The following is a 22,365-nucleotide window of genomic DNA, read 5'->3' as shown; positions in this document are numbered from 1 at the left end:
CGACTTTTATGTCTTCAAATAAGCTAGTAATGTCACAGAACAGAATTTTACAGTAGTGCATCTGAATTACAGGGGCAGCATTCATAGCAGCATGATATCAATATTTGGATTGGCCAGAGGATCCCTAGTAAACACTGCAACTCCAGAGTGCAGACAGATGAGAGTTGGAGGCAAGTTGCAGTACACATGCAAAGATACAAACAACTGCATCAGAGAAAGCTGAGAAAAGACAGAGGTGAAAAATAATGAAGAAAGGGTGTTCTGCAAAAAGGAAAGTGAAAAACAAAAATAGAGGATTTCATGGGTAAATGATGGGACACCGCAGATGCAACTGGTGTCCAAGCAGATACAACTATTTCAAAGCAGTTTTTAATACCCGACACGGTTTCCCCAGGTCTGACCTCCATATGCAACAGTGAAACAGTTTTCTCCATAATGGACATACTAAAAATTAAATATTGTTTCAAGCTCAACAATAACCACCTTCACATGTGTATGAGAATGGTCCTGACTCCATGCAAGAACAGGTTTTAAATGCTGGCAGAACAAGCTGGTGTTTAATTCTCTGTCTGAGGAATAAAAAATAGAGGGAGTTGAATAAAAGAGGGGAAGAAAGTGAGCCTGTAAAACTCTAAAACAAATTGTCAAGATGTGTTGAGATGTATTATCTGCAAGGTTATTATCGTTAACAAAAACTAGAAGTGAAAAAACATTTTTGTTAACGGAAATAAAAATAAAAACAAAAAAAGGAAAACTAACTAAAACTATAATGAGTGTTCACAAAACTAACTAAAATTAACTGAATTTATAGCAAAAATGTGTTTAGTTTTCATTGATGTGTGCGTGTCATACAAGAGTCAAGGGTGAAAATGAAGTTTAGTTTACAGATTTTTTTCTTGCTGTGTCTCATTATGCCAGCAGGTGGCAGTACGTTAGTCGAGTCGTCTGTGTCGCTGCTCCGTCCACGCGCAGAATCATGTCAGGAAAAGTCGGGAGCCAGAGTCCAATTTGGGATTACTTTGAATATGACTGTGTTTTGGATAAAGCAAGTGTCTTGTAGTGGAAACAGACAAATTATGAGGGACATTTCTAAAGGGAAAAAAATCCCACAAACCTTAAAGTGCACTTGAAAAGCTCACACAAGAAGGCTAACCTAGCTTACCTTGAGAAGGTAAGGGAGCACACTCAACCCTCATCCCCAGAAAACAGAAGCTAACCCCAGGCAAGGCAGCGTGATGCATCCCGAGACAACAGGACGGGGATATCTACACAACTGTGTGAGTCAATTACCTTCAAAACGTTTATCAATTCACTTGAACCAAAATTACGAACACCCGGTGCTGCGAGAGTTAATAGTCTCATTGGGGCCAAGATATACATTTTATAGTTGCCTGGTATCAATGGTTGTTCATCTGCCTTTATTTATTTATTTATTTATTTAAAGAACCCATAGGTGGGAATGAGAGTTGTCTGTCTCTGCGTGTTAGCCCTGCGACAGACAGGCGACCTGTCCAGGGTGCAGTATGGTAGCTGGAATAGCAACATACCCAAGGATGAGCAGAATGACTGATATGATGAAACTGGGATTTTGTTACACTTAATTATTGCAAACACAACTAAAACTATAACTGAAACTAATCAAAACTAACTGAAACTAAGGATTTTCAAAAAAATAAAAACTAAACTAAACTAGCAAACAATTGGTAAAAACTAATTAAAACTGATATAAAATTGAAAATTGAAGTCAAAACTAAATAAAAATAAAAACTAATGAAAATTGCAAAACTATTAAAACCCTGATTATCTGTAAAATTGTTCAGTCAAGATGTGAAACAGAAAAGGGGGAAATGGGAGCTTCTCCTCATTTAATTTTTTCTTGACTTGTGCTTCAAGAAATTTCCTCTAAGTGGACCTGTTTAAACTTTACCCTTGATGTATTTTGGCTATTGCCTTTATGTATAAACCAAAAGGCAACTTTAACAAATCTTATTAAAATATTGTAATAAGTTTTTAGAATAAGGATATCGACCGATGTGGAAAAATATCACATTTATTAAACAAGATTTATAAAGTCTTGTTGAACATTTTTTTAAGGAGAATTTGAACAGTAAAGCAACCACAATTAGAAATAAAAAAGCAGTTAGAATGAAATACATTGTTGATTAATATCATGTGTACATGATTGTCTTTTCTCAGTTAGTTTGTATATTGTGTTTTGTATATCAGTCTTAGGTAAATGTGAGAGAGGAGGGTCTAGTCTGGGACGCGTTGATGAGTATTCCTGACCCTGACCATGGCATAATCTCCTCACACAGTCCAACACCCTGAGCCTCTATGATCAAGAGGGAGGGTGAGAATTAGTAAGTGTCAGGGGAGTGGGGTGTGTGTGTGTGTGTGTGTGTGTGTGTGGGGGGGGGGGGGGGGGGGGGGGGTCTGTGAAGGTTCTCAGTCATCCAGGTCATCGTAGAAGAAGTCCAGACGTTTTTCTTTCCAAGCTCCTTAGACAATTGGCATTTAATTCTGCAGTGGAAGAAAAAATAGTACATGGAGTTCAGTTGTTGTTTTTTTTACATATAAGAATCTGAAAAATGTTTCTGCATTTGTATTCAGACCACCTGAGTCAATAATTTGTAGGCAGCATTTTGCAAGGTCATTGTCAACATGTTTGCTGTCCCCACTATGTGGCTTGTCAAAAACTGCAAATAGGAAATATGGATTTCATATTACATTTTGATTTGTGTGTTCAGAGTGTGTAGAATATTCAAATTTGCACTCATATAAGCAACGTGTGTGGTGTGCGCACTTGTGTACATGCATGTGCGTCTTAAATGTCCTGCAGTGAGACATCAGCCGTGTTGGTTAAAGCCTTTTTACCAGAAAACAGGAAACTGGGCTACAGACCTGTTAGTTTCTTTTACTGTCAGGCTGAAAAAAAAAACAGTAAAGCCTAAAAAGAACACCCACTGCTAACTGTCATTTAAAAAAGCCAAATACAGGAACAAAAGTGTATAGACGTTTGACTAAATGAATTAAAGCACTTTTTAAGTGTCTCAGTTACAGTTATTATGCTTAGACAAATGAAGAATGATACTTAAAAAAACAGGTACATCTTTCAATGACCGACAACAGTCATAAACTTAATCAATTTCTCTGCTAGTGGTAAAAATCACTGTAGATGCTGACAACAAGTTTCTTTGTGTCATCACATAAAGGGGCTTTGGCTCTGCACTTTACTATGTTTGCATTAGTAAACAGTGTATTGTAGATTTCTTTCATTGGTTAATCACGGTGATGTGACCACCTTCTGATTAAATGAACAGGAACTCTTACTGTGCAACTCAGAAGTGATGCTCAGTGGTCACCTCCACAATGTTATCAAAGTCCTCAGTGTGTCTCTGCTCAGCTTGGGTCGGCAGGGATGCTAGCATAGAGAGGAGGTAAGATGAGACTTTTCTAATAGAAACAAAAGAAACTGATGAAAAAATTGTTACCTTTGGCTCTGCGTCGATATAAAGACACCATGAGCAGAGTGGAGATGAAGTATGGACAAATTACCACCAGGTGAGAGACAACGCTGAACACAAGGTTGAGGGAGGTGGGGTCAGGAGGTGGTGCTGAGGATGGGTGTAGGATTGTGTTTGCAGGCCTATCTGCAGAGAGAATCCCACCTGTTCAGGTGAATTTCTAGGTGAAATGGTCAAATGTGAGTGAAGCTCCTCACCTGTGACAGTGATCCAGCTGGATGGAGACTCTCCATGACCGCTGATGTCACACTTGTAGAGGCCTTCATCAGACCTGGAAACATGCTGGATGGTCATGTGACCTGTCGTCTCATTGCCGATAAGGGAGCCATCTTTATAAAAAGCAGCTGGGAGGTTGAAGTAATTCTTTTCTTCGCAGAGCAGAGTGACATCATCTCCCTCCATCACAGGGAGGACAGGACTCTGCAGGATCACTGATCCACCTCAACACAGAGACAAACTACAGCATTTCATCCATTTACACACAGCTTCATCAACACTAACTCCACACACTCAGCTTACCAGTGACTGTCAGGTTAACCGTGTTACTGATGGGACCCTCTCTGGACTCACACCAGTAAACTCCACTGTCCAACAGGACGACACTGCTAATGTTACAGGAAGAATCAGCTGGTATTCCCCACTCCTCACACTCAGCTCTGATTTCTCTGCTTGTGTTTCTCCCCAGAGTCCATCCAGCAGAGCTGTCGTCCTCGTCACAGCTCAGAGACACAAACTCTCCCCCAAACATCTGAGAGCTGCTGGGACTCACAGTCAGAAGAGCTGTGATGAAAATCTATATTAGTATATTTATATTATATTTTTCATAAACACTTAGGGCTGAAATAACATTCCTGGTGATCATCATTAACTATGTCAAACAACAGCACCTTCATCGTGATCAAACTTTAACAGAACTTTTGGGTTGAAAATATTCATTCATATTCACGAGAGTCAATAAATTTTAATCTTTAAAATGTGTCGTTTATTTCAGGTTTAAAATAGGACAAGAGAAGGTTACCGACCTTGGTTTGTGGTGTAGCTCAGCAGTGAGATCAGAACTAAAGAGAAATGAAACAGAGGTTGGTTTAGAGGTTTTACACAGTTTGATCGAGCTACAGACTCATGCAGAATAAGCAGAAAAAGCAGGAAGTGATTCTCTCTTTGTTGTCTTCTACACAAACTCGATATTTATGTGGAGAAACAAAAGAAGTGGCATCTTTAGGCCTTTTCAAAGATGAAACCCATTACAGTATACTTACAAAGCAGAAGAAAAGATTTCTCCATTCTGTCTTTTGTTGATACTGAATTAATTCTTCTTGCATCAGTTCACTCACATAAACCTAGAACCTTCTCCTTCCTCTGTTACAGGGTGTTAGTTTATGTGGTTTTCCCCCCTCATCATTATTATGAGAAAGGATTCTTTGGTTGCAATACATGAGGAAATACACTTTTAATACGAGGCAGTGATCAAAAAGATGAAAAAAGGAGAGAAAAATACACAGAAATGTTCAACAAAGCAAACCTTTGTGGAGAGAAAGACCTCTACTCCAAATTTTATAACCAACGACACTTTAGAAAGCACTGCAGCACTCAAGATGCAGGCTTGTGGGTGACAGAAACGAGGAAGGAACAGGCAGCAGAAGCAGATTTAAGATGAAAAATGAATTTAGTGCTGACGTTCGGGGAGCTGCATTTGCCATCATCAGTTAATATTACATATTTAAATAAAATATATAAAAACTATAGCAGTAATAACAGTTTGGAATTCTTCAGCCAGGGACGAGTGCAGAAAGGTGAAAGTCCAGATGCACCAAGATGTAAGAAGCTGCCAGCATGCCCAAAATAACAAAGCACAAAGTGTTGCTCTGTGTTGTCTGTTTTGTTTCATGTTGTAACCTGTTGTGGAGGTATTTTACAGCTATAAATGAAAAAACTACAAATAGTGATGTGCGTCATTGGATCCTCCAAGGAAATCCTGAATAAGATTGCAAGCAGGTTAATATTTTTCACCCTGTCACAGTCCAGGTCAGCTGCTGGAAAGTTCCACTGGAAAAGTTCTCCTCTGCCTGTCCCAGGGAGGAACTGTCTTCACCTTATCTGGAGCTGTTACGTTCCCCCCGAAGGGGTCTAGGCATGCGAGTGAGGGGACCAGTAACAAATGAGTCCGGAAACAGAATGAAAAGGAAAACAGAGTTGTTCTGTATTAATATAGTTTTATTACAAATGATATAGGTTTATTACAAACGACATTAACTTAAAGAGCCGGCAACACCGTTTTACCAATAATGCCAAAGAAACAAAGGAAACACTCGCAGCAACAAAAGACAAGAAGACTACTAAACAAAAAAAGGGAGGCACTTCCCACACTTCCTACCCTACTCCTCACCACGGGGAGACACTCTCAGGGCCCACAAGCCCGTCTACTCACTAGTCAGAAGGAGGCTGTCTGTCCAAAACCTAGCACAAAACCGTGTAGCGCCACAGAGGGAAAAACCACCCTGCTCATAGCTCATCCCCAGTTTAAATAGCCTCAGAGGTGATGACTGGAGTCAGGTGGCAAACGAGGCTAATCAAAAGCAGCTGTGTCCTGGGGAGAGAGGAGAGTGAGAGAGGAGAGTGAGAGAGACAGAGGGGGTAGGAGTGGCAAGAGAGGAGGAGGCGGGGAGAGCGGGCAAACACCCCATCACTCCCACAGCCTCATAGGATGTAACAGGAGCTAATCTGGAACAATCTGCTACAGATATTTAAGACCAGTGTTGCTGTCTCGTCACTGCCAGTTCATCAACTAACCCATGTTGGTAACAGGCACTCGTGCCTCAGTCTCAAGTCTATGTACTTACCTTGTTCTCTTGTGCTTCAGTTCTCTCGTCACAGCTCCACTCTTTGGCTCTGCTTGCTACTCCGACACCTTCTCTCCTCAAATCACCACTGACTCCACCTGGAACGCCTTACCCCTCAGTTAAATGTACAGCTGTAGGAGTTCTATAATACACAAACTCCCTTTGTTCTTTCTCCTCAGTGCCACCACACTTGTTACCAAACATGCCCTGTCCCTGCCTTAGAACTCCACACTAGTTTTCCTAGACACAAATTTTGTGCCAAGCATGATTTTATTCTGTGTTCACACTAAACCTTTTGCCACATTCCCATTCCATGTTGTTGCAAAAATAAAAGCATTGTGTAAAACTAACTCAACCATCTCTTCACTTGGTCCAGCACTTGAGCCCAGTTTTACTATAGGCCTCTGGTCCTTTGTGACACTCACAGGGTAAGGACTAGGAAGCACTGACTGAAAGGATAAAACAATCTGGCAAAGACTGGCCTTTTCCTTATGAAGTGGTCCCATCAAACAAGAAAAACCCAACAATCATATGAGTCCCTATGAGCAAGCACTTTGGCCACAGTGGGAAGGAAAAACTCCCTGTAAACATCCACGGCAGACCCAGTGGCATTTTGGTAACTTTTTAATAATCACTTCACGGTTGCTGCACGTTCGCACTCAGAGCTGCAGCTCTCCTGCTGCCAGCTCAACATAACAACAACAACAACAACAACCACCACAGGACCCAGTACAATATTTAAGTCGGCGGGGCGTGATTGCGGATGCCGTACAGGTGCGCCCGCCTTCTCTGCACGGCACCGCAGGCCACGCCCCGCCACACACCCCCATCGCCCGACTGAGGCCGGGGAACCATCCGGCCGAACCTACTCCCCCCACCGCGAGCGGGAGAGGGGATCAGCCCGGACCGTCGGCGCCCCCGGGCCCTGGCCAAGCGACGGGGAGTTGTGAGCTCAGGTGGCCGGCCGCGAACCCAGCAGCGTCGGCGAAGCTGGTCCGGAGGTCGGCCGCGTGGCAGGTGGACGCAGCGCGGTCGGCACGGACGTGCGCCCCGGCTCGCAGGCGGCTGGGCAGTTGTCCGGCAGGTACCGGCCTCTAGTGGAGGTGAGGCCGCTCTGCTCACCCCGCCGACCTCGGGCTTCGGTGGCGCGGACTCCCCTAGCACAGGACCCTCCGACTTATCCCGCGGCTTCTCCGTCTCTCCCGGCTGGAGCGGCTCCTCGGGCGCCGCCTCCGGTGCCGTCTCTCCCGGCTGGAGCGGCTCCTCGGGCGCCGCCTCCGCCGCTGCCGGCTCCTCGCGCGCTCTCCCCGCGCTGACCTCTGGCTCGGGCTGGGCAGGTGGGTGAGCTGGTGGTGGGCCCAGCTGTTGCTCCACGTCCCTCCTCCGGGGAGCAGGAATGGGCGCAGGCCCCTGCTGGGCACAAGCCACTCCCACCCGCGGAGTGGGGACAGGTGCTGTGGCAGGCTGGTCCCTGGCTGGTCGCAACCTGGGGGCCGGCACGGGCGCCTGCACAGCCCGGATCTCCTCCACCCCATCGCAGTTGGGTAGCGCCCCTGGGGGTGGCGGCGGTGTCGGGCAGGACCGGATCAGCGCCGCCAGGTACTCCATCCTCTGACGCTCAGTCTGGTCCTGCAGCTCTTCCCGCTGGCGGCGCCACACCGCCGCCTGCTCCTGCTGCGTGGCCGCCAGCTCGGCCACCATTTGCACCAGCTCCTCCCTCTGCTGGCCCAGCTCTGGATCCGCCGTGCCTCCCGTCCTGGTTTTCGGCACCACTGTAAACATCCATGGCAGACCCAGTGGCATTTTGGTAACTTTTTAATAATCACTTCACGGTTGCTGCACGTTCGCACTCAGAGCTGCAGCTCTCCTGCTGCCAGCTCAACATAACAACAACAACCACCACAGGACCCAGTACAATATTTAAGTCGGCGGGGCGTGATTGCGGATGCCGTACAGGTGCGCCCGCCTTCTCTGCACGGCACCGCAGGCCACGCCCCGCCACACTCCCTTTTAACAGGAAGAAACCTCCGGCAGAACCAGGCTCAGGGAGGGGCGGCCATCTGCTGCAACCGGTTGGGGTGAGAGAAGGAAAAACAGGATAAAGACATGCTGTGGAAGAGAGACAGAGATTAATAACAGATATGATTCAATACAGAGAGGTCTGTTAACACATAGTGAGTGAGAAAGGTGACTGGAAAGGAAAAACTCATGAAGAAATGCATCATGGGAATCCCCCGGCAGCCTACGTCTATTGCAGCATAACTAAGGGAGGATTCAGGGTCACCTGGTCCAGCCCTAACTATATGCTTTAGCAAAAAGGAAAGTTTTAAGCCTAATCTTAAAAGTAGAGATAGTGTCTGTCTCCCGAATCCAAACTGGAAGCTGGTTCCACAGAAGAGGGGCCTGAAAACTGAAGGCTCTCCCTGGTTATCTGGTTAGATACCATATTTCTAAGATTTTCAGGGCCGAGTACAATAACCTCAGTTTTATCTGAATTAAAGCAAAGAGGAAAGTTTTAAGTAGAGATAGTGTCTGTCTCCCGAATCCAAACTGGAAGCTGGTTCCACAGAAGAGGGGCCTGAAAACTGAAGGCTCTCCCTCCCATTCTACTTTTAAATACTCTAGGAACAACAAGTAGGCCTGCAGTGCGAGAGCGAAGTGCTCTAATAGGGTGATATGGTACTACAAGGTCATTAAGATAAGATGGGGCCTGATTATTTAAGACCTTGTATGTGAGGAGCAGGATTTTGAATTCAATTCTGGATTTAACAGGAAGCCAATGAAGGGAAGCCAAAACAGGAGAAATATGCTCTCTCTTTCTAGTCCCTGTCAGTACTCTGACATAAACTAGTTTTTCAGCGTCAATCTGAGACAGGATATTTGTAATGACATAAGCTAGTGACTAAGAAACCTCCAGCAGAACCAGGCTCAGGGAGGGGCGGGGCCATCTGCTGCGACCGGTTGGGGTGAGAGAAGGAAAACAGGATAAAGACATGCTGTGGAAGAGACAGAGATTATTATGCACCCATGCATGTGTACACACACCCTCACACACACACACACACACACACACACACCTTGGGTTCCCTGGCAACTGTTACGGGAACTTAAGAACTTAACCCCACCTGAGAATTAAGTTAGGCTTTCAGCTTAAAATGTCATCCTGGATGACCACGGGATCTTCAAACTGTGCTGTAGTACTGTGATGACATCAAATCCTACTTTCAAAAGTCCATCAAAACCATAGTGTTAAACTTGACCAATTTCGAGGGGACACAGACTTACGGTGTGTTCACACCGAACGCGATGGACGCGAATAGAGCGTCAGGTTTACATGTAAAGTCAATGGAAAAGCGCGATGAAGCGCGATTGCGGGTCCCGCGAAAATTCGGAAGCAGATTTGCGTCGCGAAAACGCCAAAACGCATGAAACGCGCGTCAGTGTAGCGCGTCTGGCGCGTTTGACTCGCGAATAAAACCACGTGCGTGAGTTTTTGTGTTGCATTTTGTGCATACGCGCGTTTCGCGTCTACCGCTCGAGTTGGAAAAATCTGAACTCCAGCGTCAAATCGCGCCGCGACAACCAATCAGGAGCCTGGTGACGTGGCTCTGACCTAGGTCAAAGGGGCAGATCCAGCCAAAGCCCTTCATTCTTCATTCAGTATGGAGGAAAAGCTAATCAGTGCCGTGGCTAATCACCCGGAGCTATACGATGCTAGCTACTACTTTTACCGAGACAGGAATAAAAAGGACCTAGCTTGGAGACACATAAGTGAGGAGATCGGGCAACCTGGTAAGTTCATTCCTTCTTTTTAATTTTCAGACTGACCCGATGAACCCGCGCAAAAGCTAGCAAGCCCGCCTACTGTCCCGCTATTTTCCCACTGATGTACAAATACCTTTCCGCTAACAAGATAATGCGTTTATTCAGAGGACATCTGCAGGAGAAAGTGGAAGAGCCTCAGGGACACTTATAATAAGGAGAAGAAGGCAGAGAAGGAGAAGAGGAGTGGGTCTGCAGCAGGATCGGGGAGAAGATGGAAGTTCTTCGCGGTCATGGGGTTTCTGGACCCCTTCCTCACCCCGCGGGAGACTAGCGGTAATATGGTGCGGACCGTGGAGAACTTCTCCCCCGAGGACCAGGGACAGCCCGAAGAGGCAGCAGGGGAGTGTCAGTCAGAAGGTATGTTTACATTGAGTTAATGTAGGCAGTTAATTTATGCGTGTTGTCATACAGGAACATATTTTGTTTATTAATAAACAGTATACAGTAGTCCCGCTGTTCATCCGTCACTGCCTCGCCTTTTCGCTGATTTTTTTTATTGCACCGTACAGCTTTCAACAATGCGCATTGCATTCTGCAGCCCAAATGACAAATCTCCTCCGTGTCGTGTCTCCTGCGCTTGCCAAACTTATCATGTTTGGTTTTGATAACCATCACGTCCAATAGAAAAAAACAGCACAAAAACACTCATAACTATGAGCCTCATTCGGAAATACACACCTGCACCGGGAGCAAAAAAGGCGCACAAAAGTGGCGCGGCAGACGGAGAAAAAGCGTGGCATAATACTTTTACGTTTTAAAATCGACAAAGGTTTTCACTTTGAGAATCAACTTGTGAGAACTGTGACTACTGTTCATGTGCTGCAATAAATGAGAGACCACTGTATATAATAATAATAATAAGTATATAATAATATAATATTCTCTATGACTATTGTCTTCAACCTGTTAACATCTAATATTGTCTTGATAGAGTCAAGTAATCATGCAGCAGAGTCCTCAGCTGTCTCTTCTCCTGGCTCCCCAGTCCCTGGTCCCTCAGCTCCTGCTGCTGCACCCACAGGTATGAACATCAAGCACTGACAGCTTTTTACTTGCTTGAATTCCCTTGTGATCACCTTTACTAAATATCTACAACCAATCTGTTTATATCATGTTTTTTTTTTCAATTTTGAAAATGAAAATCTAGTAGCAGCCTTCTCATTACTTTGTGTTGTTTTGTGCTGTGTTTTACAGGCCCACAGAGGAGGACAGCTCGAAGGCGGGCGAGGGACGGGTCCCAGGACGGTCCATCGGCGGTGGAGCTGGCCATCCTGGAGTCCCTAAAGAGGCCACGCCCGTCTCCAACTGAACATTTCCTCCTCGGCCTTGTTCCTGTTCTGGAGAGCATGCCGCCTCAGACACGAGAATTCGTGAAATTTCAAATTTATAAATTAGTTTTTCAAAACAGCACAGCTGTGTTAAATTTGGAAACATTGGACCCTAATGATCAGTAGTTTTCTGATGAGGCAGCAGCTCTCCAGGGCCGAAACAATGTTCTTATTTTTCTCCTCCTTCTCCCTGAGGCTCTTCCACTCCAAGCTGGGTCCTTTTTATTCCTGTCTCTCTGTAAATAGTTACATTTCATATATTTATGATAAATGTTTTTGTTAATGAATTTATATTTTTTCAAATAAACATTTATAATGACAAAATGTCTCTGTTCTACTACACAGCAAATATTGGCACCCGACTTGACACAAGTAGAATTTATTTCATATTATACTAATGACAAAACATACTAATACAGTGGGATGCAAAAGTTTGGGCAACATTGTGAAAAGTAATTATTTTCTTGTACAAATCACTGGTTGTCACAATAAAAATAGTCAGTTAAATATATCATATAGGAGACACACAGTGATATTTGAGAAGTGAAATGCAGTTTACAGAAAGTGTGCAATAAGTGTTTAAATCAAGCAGGTGCATAAATTGGCGACACAAAAAAAGAGAAATGAAATAAATATTTAGTGTATATGAATGTGTGTGTCTCCTATATGATATATTTAACTGACATTTTTCATTGTAACAGCGATTCATACAGGAAAATAATGACTATTAATAAGGTTGCCCAAACTTTTGCACCACACTGTATATAGGAACATAGTGAAGACAAGTTACTTAAGAGAGTAAAAAGAGGTTAGTTTATTTTGGAGTAGAGCTCCATTTATTAAGAAAAAATTAAAAGGACAGGAACACTCTTTAGAGGTTTGTGGGTGGCTCTTAAAAGAGCCGTTGTGGGGAAGTCACTCGGACTTCAAACAGGCTACTCCTTTGGTTGCCAAGACACAGCTCCCTCCACTGAGAAGTGAGCCATGAATTTCTCCCTCACCAGGACAGCCTCTCTGGAGGAGTTGTTTGCTGGCAAGGAACCTGGACAAAATTGTTTAAAATGAGTATTATGTGTACTGCAGTTACAAAATACATTATTGAAATTCCAAAATTACAAATTGCAAAACATAAATCTTACATAAAACCTTTTGTAATTATAAGGATAATTACATGATATATATTAGATATAATCTAAAACAGTCTGCGGTGATTATATACAAATATTCAACTATCCCAGAATTAAACCAGGTCTAAATAAAAAGGAGTGAGTATCACTACAAAGGTTAACTCAGTGGTCCTAATGCTACAGTTTGATATCAGCAAACACCGAGCGCATACATTGATATGACACCACAGCCATGCTATCATTCAAACACTGATAACAGCATAAATCGAATTAAATCGGGACTTGATGAGACCTTCTGAGTATCACTAGAAATATTATAAACAGTCGTCTCCGTACCAAAGTTTGCTATCAGTAAACACCGAGAGCATTCACTGTTAGCATAGCACATCCATGTTAGCAGTGTATAAATGGATGGTTTAGCATGTATTAGCACAGGTATCAATAAAGGACTACCGTATTAAATACTTTTACTAACCTCAGGCAGATGGACAGGCACTCTGCAGGTGGGATTGAGCGCCTGTAATTGGTGTCTAGGCGGGCGATTCTGGGACCGACCCGGGGAAGCAGGTCCTCAAACTGGCCGAGTGAAAGACGGTGATGTCGCTGGAATCGGCCGTCATCCAGGCGCAGCTCCTGGAGCAAATGGTGAAACTCACCAAACTGCTCACGCCTCTGGAGGACCTGATGGACCCAGGTAGGGCGAGGGCGTCTTTTACGCCGCTGCTCTGCTCTCCACAGTACATAGAGAAGGGAGACTCTCTCTTCAAGCGCTAACTCGACAGCTGCCATCTTGCAAAGATACCGGTCTGGCACAACTTCCTCCCACATCCCTCCCACATTTCCGGTTCACGCGCGTCAAAATATCATATTTTGAAGCGCGATGGATTTTTCTTGGACACGCGTTGAGGCGCGAATGTGCACGCGTCAAATTAGGGGCGTTTGGGGCGTTTTTGTTCGCGTCCATCGCGTTCGGTGTGAACACACCGTTACAAAGACGATTGGAAAGAGGTAACCCAGAAAAGACACCAAAGCATACATGAGTCTTTGGATGCTGAGTGCTGAGTACACATCCAGAAATGAATTTAAGAGCAGTTTATGGGATGCAGATTTTAGTCAGACAATTTTTCAATGCAGAATGTCACTCGAGAGATTTTGCCTCCCATTTTTGAACCATGATACAAGACCAGTCTGCCCTCATACAAGACAAGTGTGTGGGGTGACAGCAACTCATCTACATCCTCCAAACGTCACTGTAGATGAGCATCTGGTGGCTTTTAGAGGAAACTCTAAAATCCAGGAGAGATCCTCTGTGATGTTGGCTGCAAGGAATTTGAAGTTGCTGACCCTTTCGACCTTGATACCATTAATGTGGATGGGCTGGTGTTCCCCGACTGGTCATTTATGGTATCCACTATCATTTTCCTTGTTCTGCTGACATTAAGAGACAGGTTATTATCCAGACACCAATTCTACAGCACCATCACCTCCTCTCTATAGGTCGTTTCATCGTTGTCTGTGATAAGGCCTATGATGGTTGTGTCATTCACAAACTTGATAATGTGTTGGCCCTATGTTTAGCGACACAGTCATGTGTGAACAGGGAATATAGGAGGGGGTGAATGTGTTTGTGTTCTGTGGTTCTGACATTAATTTGTTGCTTGTTTTAGCTCATTTTATTTAAATTTGTTACTTGAACACTGACAGTATGTAACTGATCTAAAAGTAGTGACTTCTTCTAGTTTGAATTCTGATCTGAAGTCTGTCGATATTTCATGTACAGCGGCTTCAGAAATCCCTGTAACTTTTTTCAGTGTATTTGTGTTACAGCCTAATGCTAAAATCATTGAAAAATCTTTTTTGCCTCTAATTAATCTGCACTCAGTACCTTGTGACAATTTGTTGATATGTTTCTACGCCTTTCTGGACTCCATGTGTGGTAACTGACAGATTTGATTTGTGTCTTTTAGCTTTAGCTTCCTGCTTTGGCTTTACATTTCGCTTTGGTTTTGTATTATTGACACATTGCGGTTAATGCTAACTTACACTTAGTGACTTAACGTTACATTTAAAAACTAAACAGGTGAAGATGATGTATATCATTAAAAATACACCAGTATTTTTAACACACTGTACTGGTACAAAATACACTGGTGGTGTATTTTTAACAATAAAGTTACTCTTACTGGAAAGTGTGACACTAAATGAGTGGTATACACACACAGAGACCCTGTAAAAACTGCTATTTGGTTCAAATATGCAGAAACTCAGCTGAATATGTTTGTGTTCTGTGGTTCTGACATAATTTGTTGCTTGTTTTAGCTCATTTTATTTAAATTTGTTACTTGAACACTGACAGTATGCATTAAAAATACCAACCATGTGATCTATTTTTCTACATCACATGATTAACAAAAGAAAAACACCTGAAGTCATGACTCTAGCTTCCTTAAATGTGCACGTTTACTTGCTTCTTCCTGGTTGATGTCACCAGGTTTTATCTTTTCTTTCTCTCTGCTTCAGTTTCTGTCTGTCCTCTCTTCTATCTGTGATCACTTGCTGTTGTTTGTTCTCTTGGATTCCCGCCCATGGCTTTATGCACCTGAGGAAATCCCCGACCGGTCATTGATGATCTCATCAGCATTGAAGAAATTCACCTCATGTTTCCCTGTGTACAGATGTTCACTGAGTCACCTCCCTGGAGTCTGGTGAGCCTGCCTGAGCTGAATAGAGTTGGATGTTTGGATGCCTGTTCCCTTTTCCTCTTCCACTTTGTACATAGCAGGTTTTTGGTGACCACTATAAATAAACACACTGAACTTTGATTCCTCTGAGTCCTGCTCTCGAATCAACTGCAGTATTTGTGACAGTCTTTCTCTTTACTTTTTTTCCAATGAGGTAAAATGAGACTGAAGATGACTTAAAGGATAACAGTCCAATTGTGATAAATCTAGAAGACTAGTGGAGCTTTGGTGAAGGAAACTCTCTGTTTGGTTTTACTTTCTTTTTCTGTGCTGACAGTGACTGAACACAGGAAAATAAATTGTTTACAGTGAGGTCAGTTGAATTCAATTTTATTTATAGAGGACCGAAACACAATAACAATCACCTCAAGACCCTACAATAATACAGAGAAAACCCCAACAAACAGACGCCCCACTGTGAGCAAGCATTCAGTGACAGTGGGAGGGACAAATTTCTCTTTAACAGGAAGAAAGCTTAAACGCACTGGGCTTTTTAAGCCTACCATACAGCAGCACTATGACAGAGACACAAAGCTGCCACCATGAGGACAAACTGGAACACTAGCATAACTTAAAAATGTCACTTATTACAGACCTCCACACACTTTCTGAACCTTCTTGAGAAAAGAAAAGCTTTGAATCATTTTGACTACAGAACATTGTTAAAGATTAAGCAGCATCTTCAAACAAAACACATGAACACACACTGAAGTTCACAGAGCCACTGACAAACAGAACAAAACAGGAGGTTTGACAGAGATGAAACAGATTTTACACGTTTGAAGTCTGCAGCTCATTCTCTACTGCGTGTCCAGACTGGTATGGCCCTGTTTGTCTTTTGTAGATCAAACACCCAACAACAACAACAACAGCAGCAGCAACAGCAAGGAGCACAACTGAAACTGGCAGACCAACTATCAGTCCAACAGATCCAGCCTCCTTCCCTCCATCCTCTGTCTGACCTGCAGGTGAGAAACAGGTGTGAGGTGTCAGCTGTCAGGTAGGTGATGAGTGAAGAACAGAACAGAATCCATTTCCTCTTCAAACTGCTGTCAGACATTATCTACTGCACTCTGATCACATCACTCAGACCAGCTGCTTTCTACAAAGTCTCATCAACAACATCTTTAGAAACAAACATCAACAACCAGGAAGCAGCTTCACCTCTGATCACACACACACTCAACTCTACTCACTCACCTGGAGGATCAACAACACTCAGGTAGATGATGTTGAGCTCCCAGGAGCGTATTTCTCCCATTAAGACACGACACTCATATGTTCCACTATCAGCAGTCGTCACATTCTTCAGAATCAAAGACACGTCTCCATCCTTCATCTGTCCGTCCTGCAGATCCACCCGGTTCTTAAAAGATGGATGCTGGTTGTCTGGAGCAAACTGCCCATCCCGGTACACAACAACATGCTGTGTCCCCAGATCAGCTCTGCTCCACTCAAGAATTATGAAGTTGTTGTTTGAAGCTCGACATGTCAGAGTGACGTTCTGTCCAGACTCGGCTGTGATGATGTTTGGGTCTGAAAGAGAAACCAAGAGAGCAGCGAGGTTAAAGGAATCAAAGTACACAATGCAGCTTTGCATTAGTAATGGTATAACCTAATAATAGCAGCCTATACTGTTTTCTTTGTGTTAACTATAATTTTTATTTATAATGGTGAAGAACAGTTAAAATTGTCCTTCTGTCTGGACGTTTCTTTCCTGTCCTGTTTGTTTCCTACACCTGTTGCTGCCTGCCAATGATGCCTGTGTAAGCCATAAAGACCTGCTCACTGTCCCTGCTGACGATTTGTTCGAGACTGTCGAGTCTCTGAGTCCCAAGGACGATGCATATGTAGCAAAGAAATATGATTCTATTTACCAAAAAGAACAAGTAGCATGAATGGAGAAATGTTTTAAAAACAGTAAAGGCACAGTGGTGGTTTTATCATTGTGAAGAAGAGTCTATAACAGATGAACTGAATGAAATCCTGGCAGGGAATACAGCAAAGACGAGCCATGTGACGCCGTCTGATCATTTTATTCCTGTCTTCAGAACAGAAATACGCTTCAGTCTACAACTGGGTCAGAGCTAGCTCAGCAGGTAGAGTGTTCCCCCATGATCACAAGGCTGGGGGTTCAAATCCACCAAACAGCTACCCTGAGGTATCCCTGAGAAACGTACCGTGTCTAGACACTGCTCCCCCGAGGACTAATTTCATACGGGATTAATAAAGTATGCATAATTACGCAAGTGGTGGAACCAAGTTACATAAATACTCTTCCTCTCTTGAGGAAGAGCATCAGAGTGAAATAGTGTAGTTTCTAATAGCTAAATCTCACCTCCAGAGACAAACACGACGAAGCCGACAAACAGCAAAGCCGAGCGGAGCAATGACATTTCCATGTTATCAACTCCTGCTGATCTTTCGGATGTTATTTTTAATAAATAACAGAGCCTCAGTTCAAAAAAAGTGCAAATTATTTTATTTAAACTTTTATTTAAAGTTTAAATGAACCCATCAGGTCATCAACGATAACAACGACCTTGAGCGCCAGAGTCGCGTTAAAGTGACGTTCGGTGGGATGGGTTATACATGCAAAATAAATTAAGCGGCATCGAAAGCAGGTCTGAAAGTTTAGCAGGTTCTATTCTTAAAAGATCTCCAGAGAAAAACGTAACATAATGTCACCTATCGACAATCAGCTACAAACTAAAGACCATCAAAGTACTTCAAAATTATGTCACTATATAAAAATGTATATTCCACTATGGAGGAGACGGCATTTAGCTCTAGCCTCCAGAAAACCTCAGATATTCTGGAGAACTTTGTAAACCTTTGCTTTATAGAAAGAGACAAAGAAGGAGAAACAACTACTCAACATCTTAATGATTAGCAGCTGCAAATGGTTTGCAGGGAAGAGAACACGTGTCTCCTAATGCAGCTACATCAGCCATTTCCGTGTTTCTGTCTGCTAAGATTGTTTTAAATGTCTGAGGATATTTTAAGTAAACAACAGAACCCAAATTTAAAACCTGTATACATGAGATTACATTTAAGGTTTAATAAAGCTGAAAGTCACTGAGAGAACAGATCTCGGCCTTCAGCCTTTTGCTGTAATGCAACCCTTTACTCAAGGGGAAGTACCTTAGACTGATCAAAAGTAAGGGCACAAGACAAAAAGATGTGATATATAAAGTAGGCCAAAGTTTTTAACAGGCTGTGTTCTTAAATAATCAAAAAGAAGATATTTAAAGTAACTTAACTCAATTTCTGTCATCCTGAATGGACTTTTAATTTTTTTTTTTCAAAGACTATTAAAATGGGGCTGTCATGAGTCCTATGGAGATAAATTTTGCAGGACTTATGGGCCTAGTTGACTCCTCCGCTCCACCGACATGTGCAAACCTTAATGTTGAGGTTGACACATGTATGTCTACGTAGTTAGAATGATGATTTTCTTTCTTTCTTTTTTTTTTTTTTGTTTAAACTTACCCAAACACCACCACTCTATAACTTTGATTGTCCAACCAGCCAACACCAAGCAACACCGAGCTTAATGCCTGTTTAACGTTGGTGGAAGTTTAGAGGTTGTATAAAACTGAATATAACACATCTTTCACCGCAAAGTCTGAAAGTGACTTTAGGAAAAGCAGAAGGCCATTTGGAAACACCTACCGTTGTTTTGAAGGATGTCTTAATTCCTCCAAAACTAATCGAAACACGAAGAAAAAGTATTTTAAATAAGTTTCCACTGTTCTCTTCCAACCAGAAAAAGGAAAGAAGCCAGCTCCAGCACCACTCAGCAGACTGCTACAGCCTGCAGTTCAGAATGTTCTGATCAAACTGATATGTAAATGCATATCTATAAAGGTTTTGTGTCAGCTTTGTGTGGTGAGTCTCTCTGACTGGTTGAAAATAACTGATAACATCAGTATAACTGCCAGACTTCCTGCACTAGTTTATAGCTTAGTAAGCTGGTGCTCATGATACTGACTTTCAGTTTTAACAATTTTGGTACCGTCTTACATTCTGAGTCACATTCATGTGACTGTTTGCTCGAGTGCAAATTGTATTGAGCTGGAATTGGTCTAAACACAAACAAAAACAAACAAACAAACACTGAGCTAGTGTGCACTAAACTCCTACACACTGAACCCTTCCATCTTATCTGAAAGACCTCAAAGTCACCCTATTAGAGCACTTCGCTCTCGCTCTGCAGGCCTACTTGCTGTTCCTAGAGTATTTAAAAGTAGAATGGGAGGCAGAGCCTTCAGTTTTCAGGCCCCTCTTCTGTGGAACCAGCTTCCAGTTTGGATTTGGGAGACAGACACTATCTCTACTTTTAAGATTAGGCTTCAAACTTTCTTTTTTGATAAAGCATATAGTTAGGGCTGGACCAGGTGACCCTGAATCCTCTTTTAGTTGCAATAGGTGTAGGCTGCTGGGGGATTTCCATGATGCACTTCTTTACTCAATGTTTTTCAGCCACTGTGTGTTTATACACCTCTCTGGATTAATTATTATTAATTTCTCCTACAACGTGTCTTTTGTCCTGTCTTCCTCTCCCCACCCCCACCATTCACAGCAGATAACCGCCCCTCTCTGAGCCTGGTTTTGCTGGAAGTTTTTTCATGCTAAAAGGGAGTTTTTTTTTCCTTTTCCTTTTTATTCTCAACAAATTCTTGCTCATAGAGTGTTATCTTATTGTTGGGGTTTTCTCTGTATTAATGTAGAGTCTTTCAGTATCAGGAGCCTTGAGGCAACTATTGAATAATCAAAACTCAAAGAACAGACAAACCAAGCTTGGTGGAGAGCCTGCATGAAAATAGCAAAAGTTATACTGCTTTAAAAATCTGGCAACAAACACCATTTCACAATCTACAGGCCTGTCTCTTTACTACCTCAATTCTCAAAAAATCTAAACTGTTTAATAATCCAAAAATGCAAAGAATCAAATAAATGGTGTTGATATCTAAAGAGTCAGTGAAAAAAAATTTCTGTGTGTAATAATAGATGAAAAACTTAACTGGAGATATATTCATTCCAAAGTATCAAGAAGCATTGCAGTAATAAACAAGGCAAAGCAGCTATTAGATCACTTCATTTTCTCTACTGTTCACTGGTTTCACCATACTTAAGTTATTGTGCAGATATCTGGGGCAATACGTATAAAACTACCTTACATTCACTTTTTACTCTTCAAAAAAAAAAAAAAAAAATAGCAGTTCCAATCATCCACCGTGCAGGTTATAGGGAACATATAAACTCACTATTCTTGTAGTCTGCAATATTGAAATTTGCTGGTTTAGTGAAATTCCAAACAGCACAAATTCTATTCAAAGCAAAAAAAAAAGAAAAGAAAAAAAGAACTGCCTCCATAGAAATACATGCATTACGAGGCCTGGCTCCCCCTGAGCACGATGGCAGCTGCCTCAAGGCTTTGTTATAAAAACAAGAAGTCTGTACATGTATTTATCTACATCCTCTTTCATTTAGGGGGATTTTTATGAAGTCTGAACTCAACCTGAGAGGCACTATTTCCTCCCAGCAAAGTCTAGTTTAGTTTACCAAAGAAAATGGTGATAAAGTCTTTCAGCGAGCTGTAATCAATGTAAATATCTACATCCTCTTTCATTTAGGGGGATTTTTTTTTTTTTTTTTTTTTTAACTCTGAGCTCAATTCTATTCAAAGCAAAAAATAAGGAACTGCCAGGTAATATTCAGAGTATGTTTTATTTTGAAAGAAGTTATAATTTAAGGGGTTTTTGTAACTTCAGAATAGTGAAGGTACGTACTACTAGAAAAAGCTTTTGTGTTTCTGCGCATGGAGTGAAACTGTGGAACAGTTTGAATATGGAGTTAAAGCAATGTCCAAGCATAAAACAGTTCAAAAAGAGTTATAAAGATACAATCTTCTTGAACTATAAAGAAAATAAAAATGTTGAAATTATGTGAAAGTCTCTATTTAAAAAATTTCATGATGTGATATTATACTATATTGTATATATTATGTCAGACATCTGTTTGCTATTTTTATTACAGGTTATATCACTAAGGAAGCTGACTAAATATTGACTGATAACTTATGGCAAAGGGGTGGGATTAAATAAGTGTTTAACTTCTTCCAACTCCCTTTCAACATGTAACTGAATCAGAACAGAAGCAATATTGAAATGTATTAACTTTATTTAATATAGTGTACCTGCACATTGTTTACATGATTGGAATAAATTAACAAACAAAGAAACAAGCATTTCATATGGCCATATCGGTAAAGGAAAAAAAATCACTGATATTTACTGGGCTACAACCGCAGCCATTAATAATAGAAGAATGCATTTGAAACAAGCGGAGTTCACTTTAAAATATGTGAACTAATATTCTCAGCGGTCACTGGTAAAAGGCATTTTGGCAGTGTCACCCTTGCAAAGGCATTGATAAGATTGAAACGCCGATAAACATTCAATAAAGCTCTGTTACATCCTGTGAGGCTGTGGGAGTGTGTGGGCGTGGTGTTGTCCTCTCCCTCTCCTCCTCCTTCTTTATTGCCCCTCCCCTGTCTCTCTCTGCCCCTGCCTTCTCCTTTTAGGACACACCTGCTGCTCATCTGCCCTCGTTTACCACTGTTACGTCCCCCCGAAGGGGTCTAGGCATGCGAGTGAGGGGACCAGTAACAAATGAGTCCAGAACAGAATGAAAGGAAAACAGACAGGTGTTTTTAGTAAATAAAATAGTCTTTATTATAGATAATCTTAACATAAAGAGCCGGCAACGCCGTTTTACCAATAACACTTGGAAAAAGGAAAAAAGGTTGCAACAACAAAGAACACAACAACCAAATGAAAACTCCACACCACGAGGAGGCACTTCCAGGGGCCCACACGCTCACCCTGTCACTAACAGCAGCTAGCTTTACGGCTGCCGAGGCCCACAAGCCCACACTACTCATGTAAAGCAGCTATACTGTTACCACAACTCCA

At 42.4% G+C, this 22,365-nt stretch overlaps 3 protein-coding genes and 1 long non-coding RNA gene across 8 annotated transcripts; 1 reads left to right on the top strand and 3 right to left on the bottom strand.

The window, feature by feature from the left end:
• Positions 1-2,412: 2,412 nt before the first annotated feature.
• LOC146521556 (cell adhesion molecule CEACAM20-like) lies at positions 2,413-6,431 on the bottom strand. 5 transcript variants are annotated; one of them, XM_085155186.1, is made up of 7 exons: positions 4,784-4,890; positions 4,547-4,582; positions 4,044-4,304; positions 3,722-3,964; positions 3,492-3,650; positions 3,331-3,421; positions 2,413-2,696 (listed from the first exon to the last, which is right to left on the bottom strand). In XM_085155186.1, exons 1-6 carry the CDS (start codon positions 4,806-4,808, stop codon positions 3,339-3,341), a joined length of 807 nt encoding a protein of 268 aa, XP_085011312.1. In that variant the 5' UTR covers positions 4,809-4,890; the 3' UTR covers positions 2,413-2,696; positions 3,331-3,338. The 5 variants fall into 5 exon arrangements, with proteins under 5 accessions (XP_085011312.1, XP_085011311.1, XP_085011314.1 ...); XM_085155185.1 differs by having other exon boundaries at positions 2,413-2,520; XM_085155188.1 differs by lacking the exon at positions 4,784-4,890 and adding an exon at positions 6,365-6,431 and having other exon boundaries at positions 2,413-3,421.
• On the bottom strand, positions 6,365-17,787 carry LOC146521553 (butyrophilin subfamily 2 member A1-like). The gene is made up of 4 exons (XM_085149059.1): positions 17,724-17,787; positions 16,586-16,921; positions 16,161-16,347; positions 6,365-6,462 (listed from the first exon to the last, which is right to left on the bottom strand). Exons 1-4 carry the CDS (start codon positions 17,785-17,787, stop codon positions 6,447-6,449), a joined length of 603 nt encoding a protein of 200 aa, XP_085005185.1. The 3' UTR covers positions 6,365-6,446.
• LOC146521555 (uncharacterized) lies at positions 9,828-11,693 on the top strand. Its single transcript, XM_085155207.1, has 4 exons — positions 9,828-10,156; positions 10,295-10,546; positions 11,121-11,210; positions 11,384-11,693. Exons 1-4 carry the CDS (start codon positions 10,027-10,029, stop codon positions 11,641-11,643), a joined length of 732 nt encoding a protein of 243 aa, XP_085011333.1. The 5' UTR covers positions 9,828-10,026; the 3' UTR covers positions 11,644-11,693.
• On the bottom strand, positions 12,317-16,160 carry LOC146521554 (uncharacterized). Its single transcript, XR_014873418.1, has 2 exons — positions 13,120-16,160; positions 12,317-12,559 (listed from the first exon to the last, which is right to left on the bottom strand). It is a non-coding gene; the product is annotated as an uncharacterized LOC146521554 (long non-coding RNA).
• Positions 17,788-22,365: the final 4,578 nt, after the last annotated feature.

The sequence above is a fragment of the Neolamprologus multifasciatus genome, chromosome 3, assembly GCF_963576455.1.
Source record: "Neolamprologus multifasciatus chromosome 3, fNeoMul1.2, whole genome shotgun sequence".
Lineage (NCBI taxonomy): Eukaryota > Metazoa > Chordata > Actinopteri > Cichliformes > Cichlidae > Neolamprologus > Neolamprologus multifasciatus.
Note: the sequence above shows the minus strand (reverse complement) of the source record. Positions and strands in the feature narration are given on the sequence as shown.